Here is a 26131-nt window from a genome sequence, read left to right as displayed (position 1 = left end):
CTCACCTTTCTCTCTGTATAAGAGCCTTTCAAAGTCTCTCTCTCTCTCTCTCTCTCTCTCTCTCTCTCTCTCTCTCTCTCTCTCTCATGGGTTTGGACTCTCACTGTTTGTAGGGTTTCGTCACCTCTTTTTTGCTGTTTTTACGGTTTTGTCATTGTTTTTTTAACTATTTTTAGGGTTTAGAAACTTTTCTTTTTGGTTTTTTTAGGGTTTCATCTCCTTTTTTGGCTTTTTTTTAGGGTTTCGTCACTGCTTCTTGCTGTTTTCTAGGGTTTCAAAACTGTTTTTAGGATTTTGCCACTGCTTTTTAGGGTTTCAAATATGTGTTTTGCTGTTTTTTAAAGCTGTGAAGCTGATTTTCACCGTTTTTAAGGGTTTCACAAGCGTTTCTTGCTATTTATTTAGAGTTTCTTGTATTTTTTTGGTTGTTTTAGTCTTTCTCTCTCTCATGGTCTCCCTCCATTGGGCTACCCATTGACCCCCTTTCACATGTCCTCTCTAGTGGCTATAACCCGCCTCCCTCTCAACATGAAGTTCTCGATTACCAACAAGCCGATATCAACACTTGAAGTTGAAGTGAAGGAGTCGAAGAAAGAGATGGAGGCAACCTTTCTTCAAAAGATGGAGGAATGGAAAGAGGAGAAGAAGAACCTATGCAAAAGGATTTCTCACGTCGAAGAGCAAGCAGCTTCCCAAGAAGCCACAATCCAAACTCTCCAAGGTGAACTTCTTGCAACAAAAAGTGGGCGGCTCAAAGAAGGTGAAATTCAGCCATCCATGATGGAAGAATTGAAAAGAATGAGAGAAGAAATACGGGTTATCAAGGAAGATGAGTAGAAGAAGTCATGGACCGCGGTCATCTCCGCAACACAAAAGAAAGTAGAAGAGACCGAAAAATGGATTGAGGTCACCAAGAAAGGGAAAGGTAAGGAAGCTCCTTGTACACCCACTCTTATTAACATGACCCTCGAAGAGGAACAAAGGAGGAGGATGCGGGCTCTACATGTGAGGGTAACCCGCCTCAAGGACATAAACAATGTGGAAAAAGAGGTCACAATCCTCACATCCACGATGGGGGTTGGACAAGCCTTCACACACAATGGCATGGAAAGTGGGCAAGAAGAGTGGTGGCCCGGGAGAATCTTCAAAAGAGAGAGCTCTCATACTACGCTTCCCCTCCTTGAAAGAGAAAAATAAATTCCTGAAAAAGAAGCATACTCGCAAGAAGACAGGTATTAGGAGAGAAGCTACACAGCATCGACGAAGACTACAGTAGAGGACTCGAGCCATACTCTCTCGACATCTAGAGTGCAGATGAGGATGGATTCTAGGAGTAGTAGTATCTTTGTTCTAGTCTTTTTGTACCCAAACATGGTATCAGATTCACAATTTTGTAACAATTTGGTCTATTAGGTCATTTTGGCCTTTTGAAGACGTTAATATAACATTCATTTCAACACCATACTCAGTGATGCTATTGGAGACTAGACAAAGACCATTGGAAATGCTTGCTTTGCAAAGAATGCATAGATATCTCTTGAAGGTCAAGTTGATGCCTAATAACCGTTTGCCTTATATAGCATGGGAGGTAGGATGTAAGCCGCAAAAGAACCACAAAAGCAAGTTTCTCACCTCTAGCCTTGTTGAGGACATCAGGAAATGGTTCTCTAAATGGAATGTGGGAGCATATGTGGACATGCATGTAGAGGAAGGTACCGAGCATGAACACGAGCTGAATTTTGAACTACAATTACTTGAGGCCCTTCATAGCAAATGGAAGAATGCAATGCACAGGTCCAAGTTTGAATACTATTGCAAGCACATAAACACACGATACTAGGAAGAATACAAAACCAGGGATATCCAAATACATATCAGGACACCCATGTCCTACCGTGCGAGACGAGCCATCACCTTGATGCGGACAAGATCACACATGCTCAAAAGTGAAAATGGGAGGATGGTTAAATATTGATGCAAACATGAGGAGATACACTCAATGCAACTTAAATTCATTGGAAAATGAGGCACACGTAACCCTTGAATGTCCAGCATATGCGCACATTCGGGTCGACTTTCCTCAAGTTATTCAAGGATGTACTACATTTGAGGAGCTTCTCTCAAAAACACATCCCTCTCCAGTAGCACTAGGCATCTATCTTGCCAAAGTGCTAGAACATCACACCACACTCACAAACAAGATCACCACAGAATCATGACACGCCCCCTCCTTCACATGGGAACGGGGGAGTCTCATATATGAGATTTTGGGTCCCATGGGTCATTTTGGCCTCCCGAGGACGTAAATACATCATCAAAAAATCTCTCTCTCTCTCTCTCTCTCTCTCTCTCTCTCTCTCTCTCTCTCTCTCTCTCTCTCTCTCTCTCTCTCTCTCTCTCTCTCTACGACCACGACCGAGGAGGAGAGCCACGTAGCACCGCCGCAGATTGCGGCAGAGGATCCACAAGATTCTAGCACGACACCCAGAGTGTCGATCAGGATAGACTTCATGCTACTGCTATATTGTAGCATGGTGACACTTATCCCCATTATGTACCTTTGTGACATTATACCATTGCTCAGCTTACCAGCCACCCATAGAAGTCGGTAGCACTCCTATCTCAGTTTCTAGTTTGTAGTTTTCTTTGGTTGTACCCAGACTTAGTACTAGACTCACCATTGTAATGAGTTTGGTCTCATAGGTCATTTTGGCCTTTTGTAGACGTTCATATATCATTTCATCTCTCTCTCTCTCTCTCTCTAGTATCCAGGATCTCACAGTGGATTATGTCATGGCACAGCCGAGCCTCATCTCTAGTATCCAGGATCTCACGGTTGGACCGGCAGTGGACCATGCTCTTTTGTCGTTGACCATCTCTTTTCGGTTTAGTGTAGCACACAGGCTACGGGCAGCAACCCCTACTCGCTACACCTTCACGCGGGAGACGGACTCTGTATACATAGATGGGAACTACAGACGCCTGTGCAAAGAGGAGCCAGGGAGACCTCTGGAGGAGCTTACTACTATACTGACACAGACACTACATGATGCAGCAGAGGCATACCCACATACCCAGCCTGAGCAGAGACGCCGTTCGGGGAGCATGCCCGAACGTCACTTGGATGCTTTGCATAGGTTTGCCCAGTGGTTTGTCCATCAACCTTGGTAAAACCAAGGTCATGGTATTTAATACCACCCCACAGTGGATCAGGAGGTCAGCGCCAACATTCATATACGGCCAGGAGAAGCTGGAGTATACAGATGCTTACACTTACCTTGGAGTGGTTTTTAGTGGGCCAGCATTTTCATTGAGGAGGGCAGCAGAGACTAGATTGACCAGAGCCCATGCAACATTGGGTAGATTGGAAAGGATGTGTTCACAGGTTCAGTTTCAAGAGCCTCGGACGAAGCTCTAGCTCTTTGACACTTTGGTGGCTTCTGCATTGCTTTATGGAGCTGAGATTTGGGGACCTTCACTAGATCATCACGGGAGGACAGGCCGCAGTGATGGATGGGGGGACATGGAGAAGCCTCTGGTCTCTATGATCTCGCGGCTCATTAGAGCCAAGGCTTCAGTACCACGTATTATTGTACGAGCAGAGCTAGCTGCCCCCCCACTTGTGGTTGAGGCGCTCACCAGATCTGTCTCCTTCATACACCGCATGTGGGAACTTCCCAAAGACAGATATGCACGCTTGCACTTGAGTCCTCTCGACAGTTAGCCATGCAGGGAGACACAGCATGCTGGTATGGGGAGATGAAATCATGGTTTCAGGCACATGGGTTCAACAGCGACCGATGCTGGATCTCCTGTGATCTAGCTATCCCAGCTAGTTGTTTAGCTGCTTAGTTCACACCTAGCAGTTTACGATTCCATAGTATTTTATTTTGTCATTTTGTCATCTTGTTACTCTGACTTTGTATCAGATCCACCATATTGTAACTTTCTGGTCTCATAGGTCACTTTGGCCTTTTGAAGACGTTAATATAACATTTCATTTCATTTCATCTCTCTCTCTCTCTCTCTCTCTCTCTCTCTCTCTCTCTCTCTCTCTCTCTCTCTCTCTCTCTCTCTCTCTCTCTCTCTCTCTCTCTCTCTCTCTCTCTCTCTCTGTGTGTGTGTGGAGGAGATCACATCTATGTTGACAGTGACATTAGATGACAGTGACATTACATGGGGCAACGACAGAGGCATACCGACACACTCAGCCTGGTCCAAAACGTCGTTCTGGGCACATGCCTCAGAACAGCTGGTATGATAAGGAGTGTCGACAGAGGAGAGCTCAGATCCAACGGGAGCTTGCATTGGGAGTGATCACCTATAGACAGTCTCGTATTGCTACACGACAACTAGTACGACGGAAGAAGCGAGCTTTCTTTGTCCAGATGGAGCAGGATTTATATCAGCTCTTCCTTAGTAGAGATTCAAGAGAGGCTTGGCGTCTATTCCATGAGCAGTCTCCCCTACCAGTGATTACTTCTACAAAGATATGGGGGCAGTATGCAGCATCTTTATACAGTGTACCTGGACAGCCACTATCACGAGGACGTGGCAGTTATTAACCATGTCACAGAGATGTGGCAACTGCTAACCTTGGTTGTTGGTTTCTTTCCAATGGGGTTTATTTTATTTGTTTAAGACCCTCTTCTTGAAGTAGCAAACGGTCGGACATTGTATGGCCAATGTGAACGGTAGATTCACCCGCAGACGGGAAGTGGTCGGCACTGGAATTCGTATGGTAAGAGGATGTCTAGGCTCAGAGCAAGATCATATAGGTCCCCCCGTTGCACTTAGCAAGTTGGTGGATACTAGGAAGTGAATTCAATTAAGGCGTAAAGTCGAGGTGGGACTTCCAACCAAAAGTATCCGACAGTTGGGCCACATTGCATTTTTGGATGCGGTCCCAATGAGGATAGATGGTCAGAAGACCAGTGGGAGCCCAACGGAAGCATCTCCTAAAATTTAGGGAACTGCTATTTTGGGCCACGAAATGTGTTCGCGTCATTACCTTCGGTATGACTAGGGGAACACTTTACAACTCTGCCGCGAAGTCAACTGACGCACCAGTTGAGATATTTTTAGCAGGGAAAGCCCAAACTCGGAAACTGGGCGACGTGTCAGCTTGTGAGCGATTCTGCCACTCTGGGAGGCAAAAACGAGCTGCATATCATCAAAGGGGGCGCCATTTTCAGCCACAGGCGGATTGCAACAGGTACAGAAGCTATGGAATGCTTACCTTGCCCTCTATGCACAGTATGGTGACGGGAGTGATGCCCCGCACGCTACATACTGCTCTCTTTCTCCCCTACGTGCAGTTATGTGATGCCCCACAAGAGGGCTACTCATTTGACTGATGTACAGTTGTGTGGGTTCATGCTTTTGTGCTGAGGCAAGAGCCTCCTTGAGCAGGAACAGGGGTAGCTAACTGCTGCCCCAAAGCAGGCACTGGTGAGGGTCATAACCTCACCGTACAGGTGCAAAATCAGCGCTGTGTATGCGCTGTAAATTCACTGTTTTTCAGCCATACGGACGCCAGGATCATTGGGAATCGTGCCCCACTGGCAAAGGACAGCTAGGGGACTGTTTGGGGCTGAAAACAGGGCAAAAACCAGTAAATACAGCGTGCTGAATTTACTGTTTTTGGACAGGAATCAGAGGGTATACGCCAGTGCAAGCGAGTTCCAGCAGGGGAATTGGTTTCGCGCAAGTTTTGGGGCTGTTATGCTGCCGAAATTTGGCCAAATCAAATGGTATCTAGGTGGATACACGTGAAGGATTCCCAGGACCTTACCTTGTAATTTACCCTCCTAAAGAATAAAGAAATACCGAAAGGGGCGCCAATTTTGGGGCCTACAGGTTGTCGGCGTCTGCTCTGAGCATTCTAGCTTCCGAGCCGTGTGTGAGTTGAAGTGTTAATTCCCATTACAGGTTCTCTTTGCAAAGTGCTCTGTGTGTGTGTATAAAGTAAAGAATTTCGGGTGAAAGCCAACGCCTACCGCCCTACGGGCCGGTTACATGGTTCCGTTGCCGGGACTTCAATCACTTTTTCCTCAAAGAGTGAGCCAGGATTGTTCAGGGTAAAGACACAGTGCAAGAACGCGGGGATTACACTATGGCCGACAAGGGGAAGGGAATTATGGAAGAGGGTTCCTCTCCAAAGGACAGGCAGGAGATTCCTATGGTTTTTGAGATTGGCGAGAGCTCACGGCCACGTCAGTCTGTACCTCCTGTCAACGTGAATGTCCCTCCAGTAGTACAGGGCTTTATGACAGGGCAACTTGAGGATGATGCGTTTAAGACTCAGTTAGTTGCCGCGGTGAATGTCTTTTCGCAGCTGGTGTAGAATCCGAGGTTTATGGAATTCTTGCAAGCGCCACCAGTGCAACATCAAAATAGGCAACCTACGCCGCGTACGGAGCTTGTTGAAGCTCAAGCCCAGGTACTTCATGAGGCGCAGGAGGAAAGGGAACACTCGCATGTTGCGGAGTCGGGGGCTCCAAAGCAGGTTCCTCCCGTGCTTGAACAGGTGGCTAGAACGCCTATTCCACAGGTTATGCCAGTTCAGCCCGCCACCTTTCAAAGCCAGCATGCTGTCTTCAATGGACAGGGAGCTGGATACCAGGCTATGCACTCAGTTTTTCCACCACCCACGGTACATCCTGGGTATTTCGGGGGTGGATCAGTGTTCCAAAGTATGGCTGGTTATGCGTCTGGAAGTCAGCCGTACATGCCAGGAAGTGTTCGGGGGTATGCAAGGCATCATGCCAAACCCCATGTATGGTACTATCGGCATGCAGCAAGGTTTCCACGGCAACCAGGGCCAGTTTGGGGTGCCACAGGGTCATTTTGGCATGGCTGGTTTTTCTGGACAGCAGCCAGATATCGCACCTCTGACGCAAAATGTGAATGGCCAACACGTGCCGATCATGCCTAGTACAGTGCCCATGTTGCAGACCATTCCGTATGACAATTTGGGGGCACTAGAGAAGCCGAAGGCTTACAAAGAAGGTGGTGCAGAGGTAAAGTTCAGTACCTTCAGTGGTTTCGAGGACAAGACAAAGGCACTCACTTTCCTCCAGCAGTTTGATACAGCTTATGCGGGAGGGAATTTTACAGAGGCCTCGAAGGTCAGGAAAGCTGCCACTTTCTTAAAGGACAATGCGCTTACATGGTGGACGACATAGTTAATGCAAGGACAGGCACCCGCCACTTGGGTTTACTTCAAGCAAATGTTTGCATCTGCTTGGCTATCAAATGAATTTGAAGCCGATGTCTTGACAGATTGGCACCAGCTTACGGCAGCTTCGTGCAAGAGCTTGCTGGAGTACAATAGGAGGTTTTGTAAAGCATTACTCTCAGTGACCTCCTACAGATTTGTGCCATTGACAGAGCAGATAGAGAAGTATTGTTGTGGGCTGCCTAAAGGGCTTCGCGATTACTGTACAAAGAATAGAGTGGCTACCCTTACTCAGCTTATGGAAGTTGCGAACACTGGTCTTGCCTTGTTGAAAGGAGAGGACAGTGGATTTCCGAGCAGTGATAAAGGAGGGCAGCAAAAGAAATTCAGCGAAGAAGCCCTTTGTGAAAACGGCTCCTGATGCGTCACAAGGGTCAGAACAGGCCACCAAAGACAAGGATTCAGCTGGGACTTCTGGAGCGCAGGCAAAGAAACAGAAAAGGAAGCCTTTTGTGCACAAGTCGCTCGAGGAAAAGAAGGTCCTAATGGCTGAGAACAAATGCTTTATATGCGAGCAGCCTGGTCACTTTTCTATCAATTGTCCACAAAGGAAAAGGCCAGCTGACTCAGAGGATAAAGAAGACCAGAAAGGCAAGAAGCCAAAACCCACGGCAGGTTTAGTGCCAGACATGGTGGATGACAGACCCAGCACAGATGCCAATGAGTTATGCAGGGCATGGGGTAAAGTTAGGGATCAGACGGCACTCATCTTCTTTGATCCAGGTGCCAAAGCCAACTTTATCTCACCAGAGTTAGCTATGAAGCTCGGCATCAAAGCTGAAGAGATGGGGTACACAGCAGAGGCAGGGTTGGCATGTCCTGGCCACTCAGAGTGTGTTACTCCCATCATTGGAAAACTGCGTCTGCATATTCAGTCGTATGTGGACACTGAAGAGTTTTACATCATGCCGCTGGAAGGTTGTGACGCCTTGTTGGGGATCCCGTGGATGTTCCGAGTGCATGGAGTCTTGGATGCCTACAACAAAAAGATCACTGTACAGCATAGGGGCAAAACTCACATCTTGGATGTAAAGCTTAAAGGAGAGTCAGTCCCTATTGTATCTGCTTCTGCTATCACTTCTGTAATAAAGAATCATCTTTCTGTGTACTTGATTTTTGCACGTGATGTCTCAGATAGTGATCAGTCAAATTTATCTGTGTTAGATAAAGAAAGGTCAGCATTTTTGCAAAAGTTTAGTGACTGTTTTTCTGATTCATTACCGTCGCAATTACCGCCAGAGAGACCTGAGGACCATCGGATAGATTTGGTGCCAGGGTGTAGCCCACCAAATAGACCTCCCTACAGGGTTAGTGCGGCGCAGCAGAAAGAGATTATGGGCCAGGTTGAGGAGTTATTAGAGAAGGGGCTGATTCAGCCTAGTTCTTCACCTTTTTGCTCCCCAGTGCTCCTAGTGCACAAGAAGGATGGCTCATGGCGCATGTGTATTGATTACCGTGCGTTGAATAAGAATACCATCAAGAATAGGTTTCCTATTCCTCGCATTGATGATATTCTCGATCGTTTAGAGGGTACTGCAATTTTCAGCAGGATAGACCTGAAGAGTGGGTACCATCAGATTCGTATAAGCCCAGAGGATGTGCACAAGACTGCGTTTAGAACGACATTTGGTCTTTATGAGTTTCTAGTGATGCCGTTTGGGCTAACAAATGCTCCTGCCACGTTCAACAGAATGATGGACCGGATTTTCCGCTCGCATCAACAGTTTGTTGGAACATTCTTCGATGACATGATTGTGTATTCGAAGAATGAAGAGGAGCATAGGCGTCACTTGACCATTGTGTTCGAAGAGCTGCGCAGTCACAGGTTACTTGTCAATCCTAAGAAAAGTGAATTCTTCCTTGAAGAGATCCACTTTCTGGGCCACATAGTCTCAAAGGATGGTGTAAGAATGGATCCCGCAAAGGTCGAAGCTATCAAGACATGGCCAGACTTGAAGACTGTGCACGATGTCAGAAGCTTCTTGGGATTGTGTTCCTACTATAGAAGGTTTATCAGAAATTTTGCAGAGATAGCATCGCCTCTTCACGCATTGCAAAAGAAAGAGGTCACTTTCAGATGGACCCAAAAAGAGATTTCAGCTTTTAGTCTCTTAAAGGAAAAGTTGACTTCAGATCCAGTTATTGTTCTGCCAGATCTCAGGAAGTCATTTGTGGTCCAATGTGACGCGTGTGGCAGTAGCATCAGAGCAGTGCTAATGCAAGATGGACGGGTAGTAGCATATGAAAGCCGAATTTTGCAAGGGCCAGAGAGGACTATGCAAGTCTATGAGAAAGAACTCTTGGCCGTTATTCATGCGCTTTCTAGCTGGAAGCACTACCTCTTAGGTGCTGATTTTGTTGTCCAAACAGATCATCAGACCTTGCGATACTTCTTGACACAGTCAAAGTTATCCGAAAAGCATATGCGATGGGCAAACATTCTTTCCATGTTCCACTTCCAGATTATGCATGTGGAAGGCAAGAAGAATGTTGTGGCTGATGCGTTATCAAGAAAGCCACAAATTTCAGCTGTGTCAATTCCTTATCATCATGAGTTAGATGACATGAAGGAACAGTATACTGCTGATGAAGATTTTGCAAGGATCTTTGAACAGTTACAAGAGGGGCAACATCACGAGCACTACCTCCTCAGAGATGGTTTTATGATGATGCATGGCAGACTTTGTGTCACTAGGCCACTGCGACATAAGGTCATGGAAGAGAGTCATGTCCCACCGTATGCAGGGCATCGTGGCATTGATGCAACAGTTAAAGCGGTAGAGACGTTCTTCTATTGGCCTACCTTGAGGAGAGATGTGGATGCCTTTGTGCGAGCATGCATAGTTTGCCAAAAGGTCAAGTTTGACAGGCAAAAGGCACCAGGGTTGTTACAACCACTGCCGATTCCGGATAAGCCATGGGAAAGCATTGCTATGGACTTTATCTTTGATCTTCCAAGGACGCCAACAGGGAATGATGGTATATGGACCATTATCTGCAGGTTCAGCAAGCAGGCCCATTTTATCCCTGTCAGGAAGAAGATAAAATCTGATCAGATGGCACGCTTGTTCATGTACAATGTGTTTAAGTACCATGGTATGCCACAATCGATTATCAGTGATCGTGATCCTCGCATGACCAGTTTGTTCTGGAGAGGATTGTTTGAGAACATGGGTACTACGCTCAAGTTCTCGTCTTCGTTTCATCCACAAACTGATGGACAGTCAGAAGAGGCCAATTCTACTGTCTTAGATCTGCTGAAATGCTATGTGTCAGATAATAAGGGCAAGTGGGAACAGTATTTGCCTATGCTTGAGTATGCGTACAATAATACGGTGCATTCGTCTACTGGCAAAGCACCTTTTGAAATTGTTGAAGGCGGCAAAAAGGTTCCTCCCATTTTGCACACAAAGGACAAGATCTTTGAGGCAGATCGATATGTTGAGAACATGGATGAGATGTATAAGAAGATTAAAGTTGCCTTGGAGAAAACTCAGGCAAAACAGAAAAAGGCTGCTGATCGTCACCGTCGTGAATTGTTACTATCACCTGGTGATTGGGTTCTCTTAAAGTTCGAAAAGGCAAGGTTAAAGAAGATAAAGGGCAAGGAACGGCTGTTTCCTAAGCTCAGCATGCGTTACTATGGACCTTTTCAAGTGCTTGACAAGATCAGCGATGTGGATTACAGGCTGAAATTGCCTGATGCATGGAAGATTCATAATGCGTTTCACGTGAGTCTTCTAAGACCCTTCGTGGGTGATGTGCCAGACGATATGCCAGTTGAGGATCAGCCAGAAGTTGAGGAACTTGATGAGATCCTGGTACCTGAGCAAGTTTTGGCACATAAGGACAGAAAAGTTAAAGGACAAGTTGCAAGACGCTATTTGGTGAAGTTCAAGAACTATCCGCCTATGGATGCAAAGTGGATGGAAGAGCATGAACTGTCAGAGTCACCAAATGTATTGCAGCTTTACCTTGAAGCCTTTGGGTTACAGCCTACTTATGCCCCAACCCAACGTGTGCAAAGGAGAGGTAATGATAGAGCTAGTACATCAAATGTACATATGAATTCAGTGCCATAGATGGAAATGGCAAAAGTATGAAGGCCTCATTAAGTCATTTGTATCTATGTATGTTACGACCTTTCTTGCGGATACATGCGATGATAAAAGAGTGTTAATAGCACAAGATCATCAGTGGCGTGTATTTATGGTATGCAATCGAGGACGTTTGCGATTTCAAGAGGGGGGTATGTCACGAGGACGTGGCAGTTATTAACCATGTCACAGAGATGTGGCAACTGCTAACCTTGGTTGTTGGTTTCTTTCCAATGGGGTTTATTTTATTTGTTTAAGACCCTCTTCTTGAAGTAGCAAACGGTCGGACATTGTATGGCCAATGTGAACGGTAGATTCACCCGCAGACGGGAAGTGGTCGGCACTGGAATTCGTATGGTAAGAGGATGTCTAGGCTCAGAGCAAGATCATATAGGTCCCCCCGTCGCACTTAGCAAGTTGGTGGATACTAGGAAGTGAACTCAATTAAGGCGTAAAGTCGAGGTGGGACTTCCAACCAAAAGTATCCGACAGTTGGGCCACATTGCATTTTTGGATGCGGTCCCAATGAGGATAGATGGTCAGAAGACCAGTGGGAGCCCAACGGAAGCATCTCCTAAAATTTAGGGAACTGCTATTTTGGGCCACGAAATGTGTTCGCGTCATTACCTTCGGTATGACTAGGGGAACACTTTACAACTCTGCCGCGAAGTCAACTGACGCACCAGTTGAGATATTTTTAGCAGGGAAAGCCCAAACTCGGAAACTGGGCGACGTGTCAGCTTGTGAGCGATTCTGCCACTCTGGGAGGCAAAAACGAGCTGCATATCATCAAAGGGGGCGCCATTTTCAGCCACAGGCGGATTGCAACAGGTACAGAAGCTATGGAATGCTTACCTTGCCCTCTATGCACAGTATGGTGACGGGAGTGATGCCCCGCACGCTACATACTGCTCTCTTTCTCCCCTACGTGCAGTTATGTGATGCCCCACAAGAGGGCTACTCATTTGACTGATGTACAGTTGTGTGGGTTCATGCTTTTGTGCTGAGGCAAGAGCCTCCTTGAGCAGGAACAGGGGTAGCTAACTGCTGCCCCAAAGCAGGCACTGGTGAGGGTCATAACCTCACCGTACAGGTGCAAAATCAGCGCTGTGTATGCGCTGTAAATTCACTGTTTTTCAGCCATACGGACGCCAAGATCATTGGGAATCGTGCCCCACTGGCAAAGGACAGCTAGGGGACTGTTTGGGGCTGAAAACAGGGCAAAAACCAGTAAATACAGCGTGCTGAATTTACTGTTTTTGGACAGGAATCAGAGGGTATACGCCAGTGCAAGCGAGTTCCAGCAGGGGAATTGGTTTCGCGCAAGTTTTGGGGCTGTTATGCTGCCGAAATTTGGCCAAATCAAATGGTATCTAGGTGGATACACGTGAAGGATTCCCAGGACCTTACCTTGTAATTTACCCTCCTAAAGAATAAAGAAATACCGAAAGGGGCGCCAATTTTGGGGCCTACAGGTTGTCGGCCTCTGCTCGGAGCATTCTAGCTTCCAAGCCGTGTGTGAGTTGAAGTGTTAATTCCCATTACAGGTTCTCTTTGCAAAGTGCTCTGTGTGTGTGTATAAAGTAAAGAATTTCGGGTGAAAGCCAACGCCTACCGCCCTACGGGCCGGTTACAGCCACCACTACTAGATCCACCACAGACATGTCCGGCTACGAGCATCTTCTTTACCACTGAGATGGTAAAGGAGGCCATTGACAGGATGAAGACCAGACGGGTACAGGATCATGAGGGTTTGGTAGCAGAGCACATTATACATGCTGGGGACTTGTTGGCAGAGATGCTTGCACGGTTGTTCAACCGTGTCATGTGTGAGGGCTTTCCTGAGTCTTAGGATTGTCTACTATTGTACCTATCTTCAAGACAGGAGACCCCACAGTGCCGGGGAATTACCCTACTATCATGGTAGGACACACATTGGCACGGTTGTATGCATCCATCCTTGAGCATAGGCTGAGCAGTTGGGCAGAGACTATGGGCATACGGGCACCTGGACAGGCTGGTTTCAAGAGGGGTTTCTCCACACTGGATCATGTCTTTACACTCATAGCTATCATTGGGGAGGGTCGAGCACATGGTAGATGGATATATTGCAGCTTTGTGGACTTCCGCAAAGCTTTTGACACAGTACCGAGGGCCAGATTGATGCGCCGACTTATGGAATTGGGGTACCCACAGAGCTTATATGGGGGATTATGGCATTGTACAGTTCAGTGATGGGTCATGTACGCACACCAGAGGGGATATCTGACATAGTTCACTCCACTTTCGGAGTGAAACAGGGATGCCCATTGTCCTCTACTTTATTTGGTATGTATGTTGATGAGATCTCTGATTATATTGACAGAGGAGGAGATAGAGGTGCTCAGCTTGCAGGGACATGGATCGCTCTTTTATTGTATGCTGACGATATCATGTTGATATCAGACTCACCCGAAGGTATGCAAAGACATTAGGACACATTGCATATTTTTCCGGGGATAGTGGATTGTCTGTCAACCTTGGTAAAACCAAGGTCATGGTATTTAATACCACGCCACAGTGGGTCAGGAGATCAGCACCTACATTCACATATGGTCAGGACAGTATGGAGTACACTGATGCATACACATATCTTGGGGTGGTCTTTAGTGGAGCGAGGTTCAGACTGAAAGTGGCAACAGACACTAGATTGACTCGTGCCTATGCAGCCCTAGGCGGTTTAGAGAGGATTTGTTTGCAGGTTCAGTTCCAAGAACCTCGAACAAAGCTCTGGCTCTTCGACACTTTGGTCGCTTCAGTTATGCACTACGGGGTTCAGGTTTGGGGACCATCTGTTGACAGTGTTGGATGGAGTAATATGGAGAGGCCCTTGGTATCTATGATTTCTAGGCTGATTAGAGCCAAGGCCTCAGTTCCACATGACATCATACGAGCGGAGCTGGCTGCCCCACCTATGGAGATTAAAGCACTTACCAGATATCATTTGTACACAGCTTATGGGACACCACCAGGGAGAGATATGCTAGGCTTGCTCTTGAGTCATCCAAACAGCTGGCATTACAAGGAGATACATCATGTTGGTATGCACAGATGAGCTCATGGTTTCAGAGGCATGGTTTCAGCATAGACAGGCTGCCCCCTTTCAAGTAATCTCTTGATGCACCATCTTTGGCTCTTACACGGATGGAGATAACTAGACTCATTTCCAGGATCTTATCCAGCTTGATACCAGGAGGACATGGATAGAGCCATCAGGGGAGTTGGGTACAAAGACGGCTTTCTATAGAGAGCATCTTCTCCAACTTACGACAGACAGATTTGTCACATGGCCCAGCTACATGGACACACATCTATCTCATGGGTTACGATGTGCCATAGGCTAGATACGCACATCTTCACACCAGCTTGGGATTGAGACAGGTAGATTCAGAGGCATACCAGCAGACAGTAGGATATGTCAGTTATGCCATGCAGAGCCAGAGACAGAGTTTCACTACATATGTCACTGCACAGTCTACTATGAGATACAGGGACGCTTTCGCTGTTTATTCAGAGATGGTTTTGACTCATTAGATAGAGTCATGAGATATCAGGATCAAAGATGTCTCGGATTATTTCTACTTGAGATATAGAGATATAGAGACTCTCTATTGAGAGGGCATAGACAGAGACAGTCCCAGAGACACATCACAGATTTTTTCTCTCCGAGTACCACAGAGGCAGAGGGGCCACCACCACCACAGAGCTCGGTTCCCACCCATACACACACCAGTGGTACTCTCATTGACCGAGCTATAGAGTTGGGGAGATTGACATGACCACGACTGAGGAGGGGAGCCACGCAGCACCGCCGCAGATTGCGGCAGAGGATCCACAGGATTCTAGCACGACACCCAGAGTGTCGATCAGGATAGGCTTCATGCTATTGCTATATTGTATCATGGTGACACTTATCCCCACTTTGTACCTATGTGGCATTATACCATTGCTCAGCTTACCAACCACCCATAAGAGTCGGTAGCACTCCTATCTCAGTTTCTAGTTTGTAGTTTTCTTTGTTTGTACCCAGACTTGGTACTAGACTCACCATTGTCATCAGCTTGGTCTCATAGGTCATTTTGGCCTTTTGTAGACGTTAATATATCATTTCATTTCATTCATTCTCTCTCTCTCTCTCTCTCTCTCTCTCTCTCTCTCTCTCTCTCTCTCTCTCTCTCTCTCTCTCTCTCTCTCTCTCTCTCTCTCTCTCTCTCTCTCTCTCTCTCTCTCTCAGCCCACCAGCGCGCTTCAGTCCACCTGCGTACCAGCCCGCCATGGGCGATGCCTCCCCACCATGACCACCTGACAACTACTCTCTCTCTCTCTCTCTCTCTCTCTCTCTCTCTCTCTCTCTCTCTCTCTCTCTCTCTCTCTCTCTCTCTCTCTCTCTCACACCCATGTACTTCTGTGTGGCTATTGCATGACTCTATGCAATCATCGCACATTAACCAAAGGATATCAAGAAGCGGTCGAACAGTGAGCTCATCACCTATCAAAACAATGCCGAAGGACATGACTGCCACGCCCCCCAAGGAATCAAGGGACATGACAATTACATGTACTACCCAGGACATATGGGGACTGCTATTGTCTATCCAGGAACAGGTACGACAACAGAATGAGGTGATTTCACGTCAAAATGACGACATCAAAGCCCTGAAACTGCGCAACCAAGAGCTGGATCATACCATTAAATTACAAGCTCTAAAGCTTCAGCAACAAGAAGAAACCATGAAAACGCTGCAATCCCAAGTGCTAGAACAAGGAAATCACATATCACAGGTCACCAATAATGTAATCGATGCACCCGAGGGGTCTCCTCCATCTTGGGCACAAATAGTAAAACAAGAGAAGACTATGGGGCACATGACAGGAGAAATGTATACTCATGAGAGCATGTATACGCATGAGGATCCTATTGAGTACAAGGAACGGGAGAAAAGATCCCGAAACATTGTGATACAAGGCATGCCAGAACCTGAGGGGGAAACAGTCATGTCGTTGAACGTAGATATTACCACCTTGTTAGCAGAAAAGCTTGACATGCAAGATGCAGGAGTATATGGGGCACATAGAGTGGGCCAGAAGAAGATTGATGCTTTTACGGATGCTCGTAAAAGGAACATAATCTTGGAAACTGCACGCTTCTACTTGAAAGGCACTCAGTACTATGTAAGTGAAGATAAAACACCGGCACAACAGGCAGCAAGAAGGAAAGCATATGAGGAACGCCTTAAGGAGAAAAAACCGACATCACCATCTAAGGATGCATAGGGGCACGCAACCCATGGGATCACGACCATACAGGTTACGAGTTGGAATTGTAGAGGTTTCCCATGGCATAAGGGAGAAGGGTTGGTAGATATTCTACCACAAGCTGACATACTCTTTCTATTGGAAACATGGGAACAAAACACATGCAGGTTGCCGGACATTAGTGGGTACATCAAGCACTCAGTATGGTGGACTGGTACCAAAATGCGAGGACAAGGAGGTGTAGCTATAATATATAAGGAAGAGCTTCAAAAGATGGTTGATGTATGCAAGGTTGACGAGCACAAACTGTCACAAAGTGATGACGTGGCGGACAGCAGAAACCCTAATTTCTGCCAGAAACCCTAAAATTCCTGCAAACCCTAATTTTTGCCAAAAACCCAAAAATCCCGGAAATCGCGGAGGCGGATTATTTTTTATTTTTTTTTTTTTAAATTTGGAAAATGATGAGCGACGCGAATTTTGCTTTTGCTTTTTTTTTTTATAAAAAAAAGAGAAAAGACTCTCTAAGAGAGAGAGAGAACTGATGCTTTTGATTTTAAAAGCTTTTGGGGCTCTGCTTTTGGGCATCCCTTGTGACCTTTAAATTAGTGGTGAGGGCCTCACTTCTCAGAGCATCTGGACGCAGAGTCTGAGAGTGAAACCCTAACCGCTCTCTTGTACTTTGATGATTGATTAATACAAAAAGAAATACCGAAAGGAGCGCCAGTCTTTGGGGCCAATATCTCTAGGCACGGAACTCCACCGGGCCAGTGCAAATCTATTGTGATCTGTGAATTGTTTTGAAGTGGTTATTTGGTGCTGTCGCGGTTGATTCTTGACTTGGAGTGTCCAAGTTTGTTACACAAACGATATATATGGGTTAAGGTTTGCTCATCAAAAGGATTGATCTTTATCGCAAGATGCTATATCCCGCATCGAGAGTCACCTTTTTATGACAAACCAGCTACATAAAAAGGATCCCTTTGCTGACCTATGTACAGACATTGCAATGTATGCACGTGAGGGAGCAGTTGTCATTCTTGGGGATCTAAATGCCCGGATTGCAAACACACAGGTACAATTGACGGACCATTCACTGCACCCTGCGGATAAGAATGGAGAACTTATGTTTGGTCCTATGTGGGACAGATGTTCAAGTGATAACATCATGAATGGACAGGGGTCAGCTATGATAAGTATGATGAACTCAATGCAGCTTGTAGCCATGAATGGTGCGGATAAGTTCATACACTCTGGATCATATACTTGTTACACAGCAAGTCATGGGAGGAGTACAAATGATTATGCCTCAGGCTGAATATCCAAAGCCCATCACCTTCCAGGCAGTCATTAAAGGCCTCAAAAGCCTGGCGAATGGGAAAGCAGTTGACCACATTACATCTTAGCTCTGAAATGCTGCAATGGTCAGGTAGTGAGGCTAAGAAATGGATACACCATATGATGAATCAAGCAATCAGCCAATACCTACCTCAAGACTGGCAAGAGAACTGGGTGAAAGTGCTCTTTAAAGGAGGTGACCGCAATTTGCTTACTAATTATCGCACCATCATGGTGAGCTCATGTATGGCAAAACTTTTTGGAAGCATTATCGAGAAAGATCTTAGCACATGGGCTGAAAATAACGGGAAACGCGCCATTGGACAAGCAGGATTTAGAGCCCGTCATAGCACGGTAGACCACCTGATGACACTCCGGGTCTTGATGGAAGAAGCCAAGCTAAAAGGCAAAACTCTGTATTGCTGTTTTGTGGACTTCAAGAAAGCGTTTGACACAGTACCCCGTCAAGGTCTATGGTCACGTATGGAAACTCTAGGGGTTCCTATGCATATCAGGGCAGCCGTAGGGCGCCTATACCAAGAGGTCAGATGCAAACTCAAGACAAAAACAAGTTTCTCACAAGAATTCAAGAGCACCATGGGAGTTAAACAAGGATGCCCTTTGTCACCTACGCTTTTCGGACTATGCATAGACGAGCTTGATGACTTCATCAACGAGGCTATGAGAGAGGGGGGAGATCACCCTAGTATTGGCACTTTCACGCTTCTTCTCCTCATATATGCCGATGATGTAGTTCTCCTTGCCTACAATGCCCTCATTCTACAGAAACTTCTGGATGCAGTACATGCATTTTGCAATGCAACGGGCCTGTCGGTCAATGTAGCCAGAACAAAGATTATGCCAGTCCACACATGTAGAAATGAGAATCAGCCCATCATCACGTATGACGGGCAAACACTCCAAGCGGTTGAGAGTTTCAAGTACTTGGGCATCTATGTTCCCTCAAACCATGCATGGGGGAGTTGCGTGCAAAACACAATTGATGCAGGACATGCAAAATACTATGAATTTGAGAACATGTGCAAGCAGAGTGTCACAAAGCGATGGGAAATTAAGTCTATGGCATTTGATGCATGTGTGGTCCAAACAATACTTTACGGTGTAGAGGTATGGGGGGGGAGTATCCCCGCTAGCACTTGGAACGACATTGAAAAGATACAGAAGAAATTCCTATGTAGACACCTGGGGATCAAAACTACCACCCCATACTCAGTGATGCTTTTGGAGACAGGCAAGAGACCTTTGGAAATGCAAGCCTTACAGAGAGTACAGAGATACCTCATGAAAGTTAAGATGATGCCAGAGAGCCGTCTACCCCACAAGGCATGGCAAACCAGATGCAAGCCGCAAGAGAATTACAAGAGTAAGTTTCTCACATCTAGTCTTGTAGAAGACATACCGAAATGGTTCTCTAGATGGGATGTGGGAGACCAAGTGGACATGCATATAGAGGAACACACCGAACATGAACATGGGCTGAATTCTGACATAAGCATACTTGAAGCCCTACACACCAAATGGAAGACAGCAGTACACAGGTCCAAATTTGAGTACTACGGCAAGCACATTAATACACAATATTGGGAGACCTACAAGACTGGGACACTCAGATGCATATAAAGACACCCATGTCCCACCGGGCAAGACGAGCCATTACTTTGATGCGGACGCGATCACACATGCTCAAGATTAAAACGGGAGGGTGGCTGAATATTAAGGAAAATAGGAGGACATGCCCACAATGCAAGTTGAACAAAGTGGAAAGCGAGGCTCGTGTCACCGTTGAGTGCCCAGCATACGCACACATCCGTGTTGAATTTCCACAGCTCTTTCAAGGGAATGTCACCTTTAAGGAGCTTCTCTCTCGGATACACCCCTCCCTAGTAGCTTTAGGCATCTACTTTGCCAAAATATTGGATCATCACACAACACTCACACACAAGAAAGCTACTAGCCCACTACCCCCTCTCACATGAGGGGAGCATCTTGTAGATCTTTTGTGGTCCCATGGGTCATTTTGGCCCCCCGAGGACCTAAATCCACACAGACATGGGGCCAGTACAGTGGACTATGTTATGACACAGCCGAGCTTTATTCCTTGTATTCAGGATTTCACAGTGGGAGCCAGACCAGTGGGCGTAGCAGTGGATCATGCTCTCTTGACACTGTCCGTATCTTTTCAGTTTAGTACAGCCCAGAAATCAGGAGGCAGGTCACACACCCGTTATACATTTACACCAGAGACTGACTCGGTTTATACAGAGGCGATCTGGGATCGTCTATGCACAGTTGCTCCAGGCCTCTCAGTAGAGGAGTGCACTACTTTACTGACTGAGACACTACATGATGCAGCATCAGAGGCATACCCACACACTCAACCGGATCGGAGGCGACATTCTGGGAGCATGCCCCAGAATAGTTGGTATGATGAGGAGTGCAGAGAGATGAGAGCCCAGCTTCAGAGGGATCTTCATTTAGGAGTCATCACCTACAGACAGTCGCGGATTGCTTTCCGGCGCCTTGTGCGAAAGAAGAAACGAGCTTACCTGGCCCAGATGGAGCGAGACTTGTATCAGTTGTTCTTGAGTAGAGACTCAGGCGAGGCATGGCGACTCTTCCATGAGCACTCCCCTCCCCCAGTGATTACTTCTCCTGATGTGTGGGGCCAGTATGCGACATCGTTATATACGGTTCCTGGGCAGGATCCCCTTCCAGATCCTACAGAGCCATGTCCACCTACGAGCACCTTCTTTACCACTGAGATGGTAAAGAGAGCCATTGACAGGATGAGGACCAGGAGGGCTTACGATCATGACGGTCTAGTAGCGGAGCACTTTATACATGCTAGGGATATGCTGATGGAGGTTCTTGCAGTGTTGTTCAATCGTGCCATGTGTGAGGGATTACCTGAGACTTGGAGGTTGTCTACTATTGTGCCTATATTCAAGGCAGGTGATCCTACAGAGCCTGGAAATTACCGCACTATTATGGTTGGACACACACTGGCACGATTGTATGCATCCATTATTGAGCAGCAGTTGAGTAACTGGGCAGAGGGTGAGGGTGTACGGGCAAAGGGACAGGCAGGTTTCAGGAGGCGTTTCTCCACTCTTGACCATATTCTGACACTCAGAGCTATCATTGAGGAGGGCAGGTCACATGGGAGACGGATTTATTGTAGCTTTGTGGATTTCCGCAAAGCATTTGACATGGTACCGAGAGCTCGACTGATGCGCAGACTGCAGGAGATGGGGGTGCCCACAGTGTTGATTTGGGGGATTATGGCTTTATACAGATCAGTGATGGGACATGTACGCACCCCAGAGGGGATATCTGACTTAGTTCACTCCACTATCGGGGTGAAACAGGGTTGCCCATTGTCTCCTACTCTATTTGGTATGTATGTTGATGAGGTGTCTGATTACATTGACAGAGAGGGTGATAGAGGTGCCCAGCTGGCAGGGACGTGGATCCCATAGTTGTTATATGTTGATGATATTGTCTTGATCTCTGACTCACCAGAGGGTATGCAGCGACAGTTGGATGCATTACACAGTTTTGCAGAGGATAGTGGATTGTCTGTAAACCTTGGTAAAACCAAGGTCATGGTGTTTAACACCACACCGCAGTGGATCAGGAGATCGGCACCGACCTTCACGTATGGTCAAGAGATTGTGGAGTATACAGATGCATACACTTACCTTGGGATAGTCTTCACTGGGCCGAGGTTTTCTTTGGGGAGAGCAGCAGAGACTAGACTGACCAGAGCTTATGCGGCCTTGGGAGGCTTGGAGAGGATGTGTTCGCAGGTTCAGTTCCAGGAACCTCGGACAAAGTTATGGCTCTTTGATACTTTAGTAGCCTCAGCTATGATGTATGGGGTACAGGTATGGGGACCTTCTGTAGGCCAGGATGGTTGGAGACGTATGGAGAGGCCCTTGGTATCTATGATCTCCCGATTGATTAGAGCCAAGGCCTCCGTACCTCACGCGATCATTCGAGCAGAGCTAGCTACCCCCCCCATGGAGATTGAGGCACTTACCAGATCAGTGTCCTTTGTGCACAGCCTATGGGATACTACTAGAGACAGATATGCTAGACTGGCCCTTGAGTCTTTCAGACAGTTAGCTCTACAGGGGGACACTTCATGCTGGTATGCACAGATGACTTCATGGTTTCAGACGCATGGCTTCACCATGGACAGGTTGCCCCCTTTCCAGTATTCTCTTCAGGCACCCTCGCTGTCTCTTACACGGGTGGAGATCACTAGACTCATTCGTCAGGACCTGATCCAGCTCGACACCAGGAGGACATGGATAGAGCCGCCTCAGGAGTTGAGCACGAAGATGGCTTTCTATAGAGAGCATCTTCTCCACCTCACAGGAGATGGGTTTGTGATTCGACCCAGCTACATGGACACACATATGTCTCATGGTTTGCGTTGTGCCATTGGTCAGATACGCACATCCTCACATCAGCTCGAGATTGAGACTGGTAGATTCAGAGGGATACCAACAGACAGCAGGATATGCCGATTATGCCAGAGAGAGCCAGAGACAGAGTTGCACTACATATGTCATTGCACAGTGTTCTATGAGATACGCGGGCGTTTCCACTGCTTATTCAGAGAGGGTTTTGGTCCTCTATCTAGGGTCATGAGTTATGAGGATCAGAGATGTCTTGGACTATATCTACTTGAGTTACACAGGTGTAGAGACACTTTACTGGGGAGAGCTAGAGAGAGGCAGTCCCAGAGACACATTACAGATTTCTTTTCACTAGATATGGGACAGCCAGAGGAGCAGCCACCACTGCAGAGCTCGTCCCACACTCATTCGACCACTACTGGCACTCTCATCGACCGAGCATTGGAGCTACAGAGATACAGACGACCGCGACTGAGGAGAGGAGCTACACAGCATCGACGGAGACTACAACAGAAGATTCGAGCCATACTCTCTCGACATCCAAAGTGCAGATGAGGATGGATCCTCACCATTTCTTCCATCTTTGTTTCACACACTGTTACATCCAGTTTACCGGGTACCTATTGTATCAGCTGCTACACCCACGTAGTTTTAGATTGTAGTAGTAGTAGTAGTATTTTGTTCCACTTCTAGTTCTTTTCTAGTTCTTTTGTACCCAGACATGGTATTAGATTCACTATTTTGTAACTGATTGGTCTCATAGGTCATTTTGGCCTTTTGAAGACGTTAATATAACATTTCATTTCATTTCATTTCTCTCTCTCTCTCTCTCTCTCTCTCTCTCTCTCTCTCTCTCTCTCTTTTGAGACTAGTAGATTCAGAGGGATACCAACAGACAACAGGATACGCCGCTTACGCCAAATAGAGCCAGAGACAGAGTTACATTACATATGTCACTGCACATTGTACTATGAGATACGGGGCCGTTTCCACTGCCTATTCAGAAAGGGTTTCGGTCCTTTATCTAGGGTCATGAGTTATGAGGACCAATGATGTCTTGGACTATATCTACTTGAGTTACACAGACATAGAGACACTTTACTAGGGAGAGCTAGAGAGAGACAGTCCCAGAGACAAATTACAGATTTCTTTTCACTAGATATGGGACAGCCAGAGGAGCAGCCACGGCCGCAGAGCTCAGTCCACACTCACTTGACCAATACTAGCACTCTTATCGACCGAGCACTAGAGCTACGAAGATCCAGATGACCACGATTGAGGAGAGGAGCTACAGCATCGACGGAGACTACAGCAGAAGATTCGAGCTATACTCTCTCAACACCCAGAGTGCAGATGAGGATGGATCCTCACCATTTCTCCCCCATTATGTCATTGTTTCACACATTGTTACATCCAATTTACTGGGTACCTATTGTATCAGCTGTCACATCCACATAGTTCCAGCTTGTAGCAATAGTATTTTTGTTCTAGTTCTTTTGTACCCAGACATGGTATTAGATTCACTATTTTGTAACAGATTGGTCTCATAGGTCATTTTGGCCTTTTGAAGACGTTAATGTAACATTTCATTTCATTTCATTTTCTCTCTCTGGCGCGTGCATGGGCACGCACACACACAAATATACAAGAAATATGGGAAAAACCCATAATGGGAAAACACCCATACAACCACAAGATGCATGGATGGTAAGATACCTCTCCAAGGTGTATCTGCCCACTTGGAGCTGAAGCTCATGCATACTCAAATCATCCTCTACAGGGCTTCTTGGACTTCTTTCAGCCATAATCCCTGATGTCTAATGAATGAAGTGCTGAAAACTACACTGTTTAGCTGTTTTTTTATGCTTCCAATTTCCTTCCCCGTTTTCAGTGTCCATCTCAGTTTCACCTATCATATCTTATTCTTACCAAAAACTCCCCAAATTTCCAAGTTCCTTCAATTTCTGTTTCTGTTATTGATAATCATTCACCAAGGGCCCGTACAATCTCTCATTTTACCAAGTTATCAAAATAACTCTCTTACCATACGGGACAATAGTAGGGATGCAACAACAACTAGTTGGCTAGCACGCACAGCACTAAATGCAAAGAAAAGGCACCTCACAGCCTTATGCTTTTAAAAACTGCCTACCTCGCCACCAAAAGGAAGAATTACTCTTGTAGATGGAAGTGCGACTCCTTCCTGCAAAAAAAGTGCATTCCAAATATTCACCAAAAAAACAACACTGAGCAACTGCATTCACAGGTCATAATTTGAGGTTCGATCTGTTATCAACCCTTGGAATTGCCAATATTTGAGTTGAAAAGATGCAAGCTGATAAACCCAGTTTAGCATTTCAAAAGGTGTGAAGGGCATCTGAATACTCCAATTCATATTATGTTATCCTCTAAACCCAACCCACTTCCCTGATTCAAAAAAGATGTTTGAAGCCATCTTGCTCTCTTACCTCGACACAAATGACAGAGGTCACTTGAGCTCCAATGTTCACCACACATCCTGAAGATGCTCCAGTACCAAAGGTTACAGCAACACTTTCCTGTGAGCACCATTGAAAAAACAAATACAGTCCATTGCAGTCAAATTTCCGTAGTGCTTTACTTTGAAGATGGTCATCCTTTTCATATACATACACAGCAATCTTCTTTTTCTAGAAGACGTAAAAAATAAACCAGTTATAAGATGCAGTACGAATGGCCTGTGAATGAGGAAAGCAGATTCCGAATGAAACTTTTATAGCATAACTACATCGGACAAAGTAGTTTTATGAGTATACTGATAAGTTTTTATATCCACACCATAGGTTCAGGGAATGGCCATTTTCAGGTCTCCGTTCCATGTTCCTATTCTAGCTTCCCGTTCCGTGCTTCAGACGTGAGTATCCGTAACAAGGAATGGCATTTCATATCAGTTACCGTTCCCCGTTCCGCGTTCCAATTTCCCGTATTCACACCATTATCCAACACTGAATAGTAAATCTATACTAATATCTTGTTAGTGACACTTACCATCGTCTTATAGTTACTTGCTTTCGACTGTGTTCAAACAACTGCTTTACTGGTGGCACATAAGATCATATTTTATAAGTTTATCATAACATATTACAATGTCATGGTGCAAACAACACGGCAACCGTAAAGTGTATAATAGGCTATCGGTGAGTTTTCCTAACTCTCATGGATGTACCCAGTAGCCATTTCAGATCCGTGAAAAAGTTTCGTAATGATTGAAATGTGCTTTCACTGAGATAATTTTAAACTTGTTAACGAGCTTGTGGAAAGTGCTTTTTGCATGAAATACAGCTGCAGAAAGTAGGAAAACTTCTTCTTTCTGATGGTTCTGAACGTTTGCAAATTTGGATTCCCTTTCATGTATTTACACTAGGTACTTGCTTAAATATACATAACTTTCTCTATGTGAAGATTACTAGCTTGAAGGTCAAATTTTCAGCAAGCCATAAAATCTTGCCATTGAACTTCACACAAGTATGGTAGAGTGTTTTGAGCTTACTCTTCAACTACCAACAAGACCAACACAACTCCTGCTAATTTTGAAGCTACATGCTCCTGAAAAGACGCAATTACCTTGTGTTCTAAATTGAGAAAGTTTTGTTTCCAATCTTGTGTTCCCTTTCATGACACTTGCTTGAAGCTTAGTTTGTGGTCACAGACTGAAGTCTACCATTTGAGACTTT

At 46.0% G+C, this 26131-nt stretch overlaps 1 protein-coding gene across 2 annotated transcripts in view; it reads right to left on the bottom strand.

Moving 5' to 3' along the window:
* The window catches only part of ARP9 (actin-related protein 9), a 196344-nt gene that overhangs the window by 98308 nt on the left and 71905 nt on the right, over positions 1 to 26131 (bottom strand). For both annotated transcript variants that reach the window (XM_086504720.1, XM_086504719.1), the window contains exons 10-11: positions 24887 to 24976; positions 24571 to 24621 (exon numbers count right to left, since the gene is read on the bottom strand). In XM_086504720.1, coding sequence (XP_086360846.1) covers positions 24571 to 24621; positions 24887 to 24976 — 141 coding nt within the window. The remainder of the gene's footprint in view (positions 1 to 24570; positions 24622 to 24886; positions 24977 to 26131) is intronic.

Source organism: Adiantum capillus-veneris, chromosome 28 (assembly GCF_014529385.1).
Source record: "Adiantum capillus-veneris isolate H3 chromosome 28, ASM1452938v2, whole genome shotgun sequence".
Lineage (NCBI taxonomy): Eukaryota > Viridiplantae > Streptophyta > Polypodiopsida > Polypodiales > Pteridaceae > Adiantum > Adiantum capillus-veneris.
This window is presented reverse-complemented; position numbering and strand designations above follow the sequence as displayed.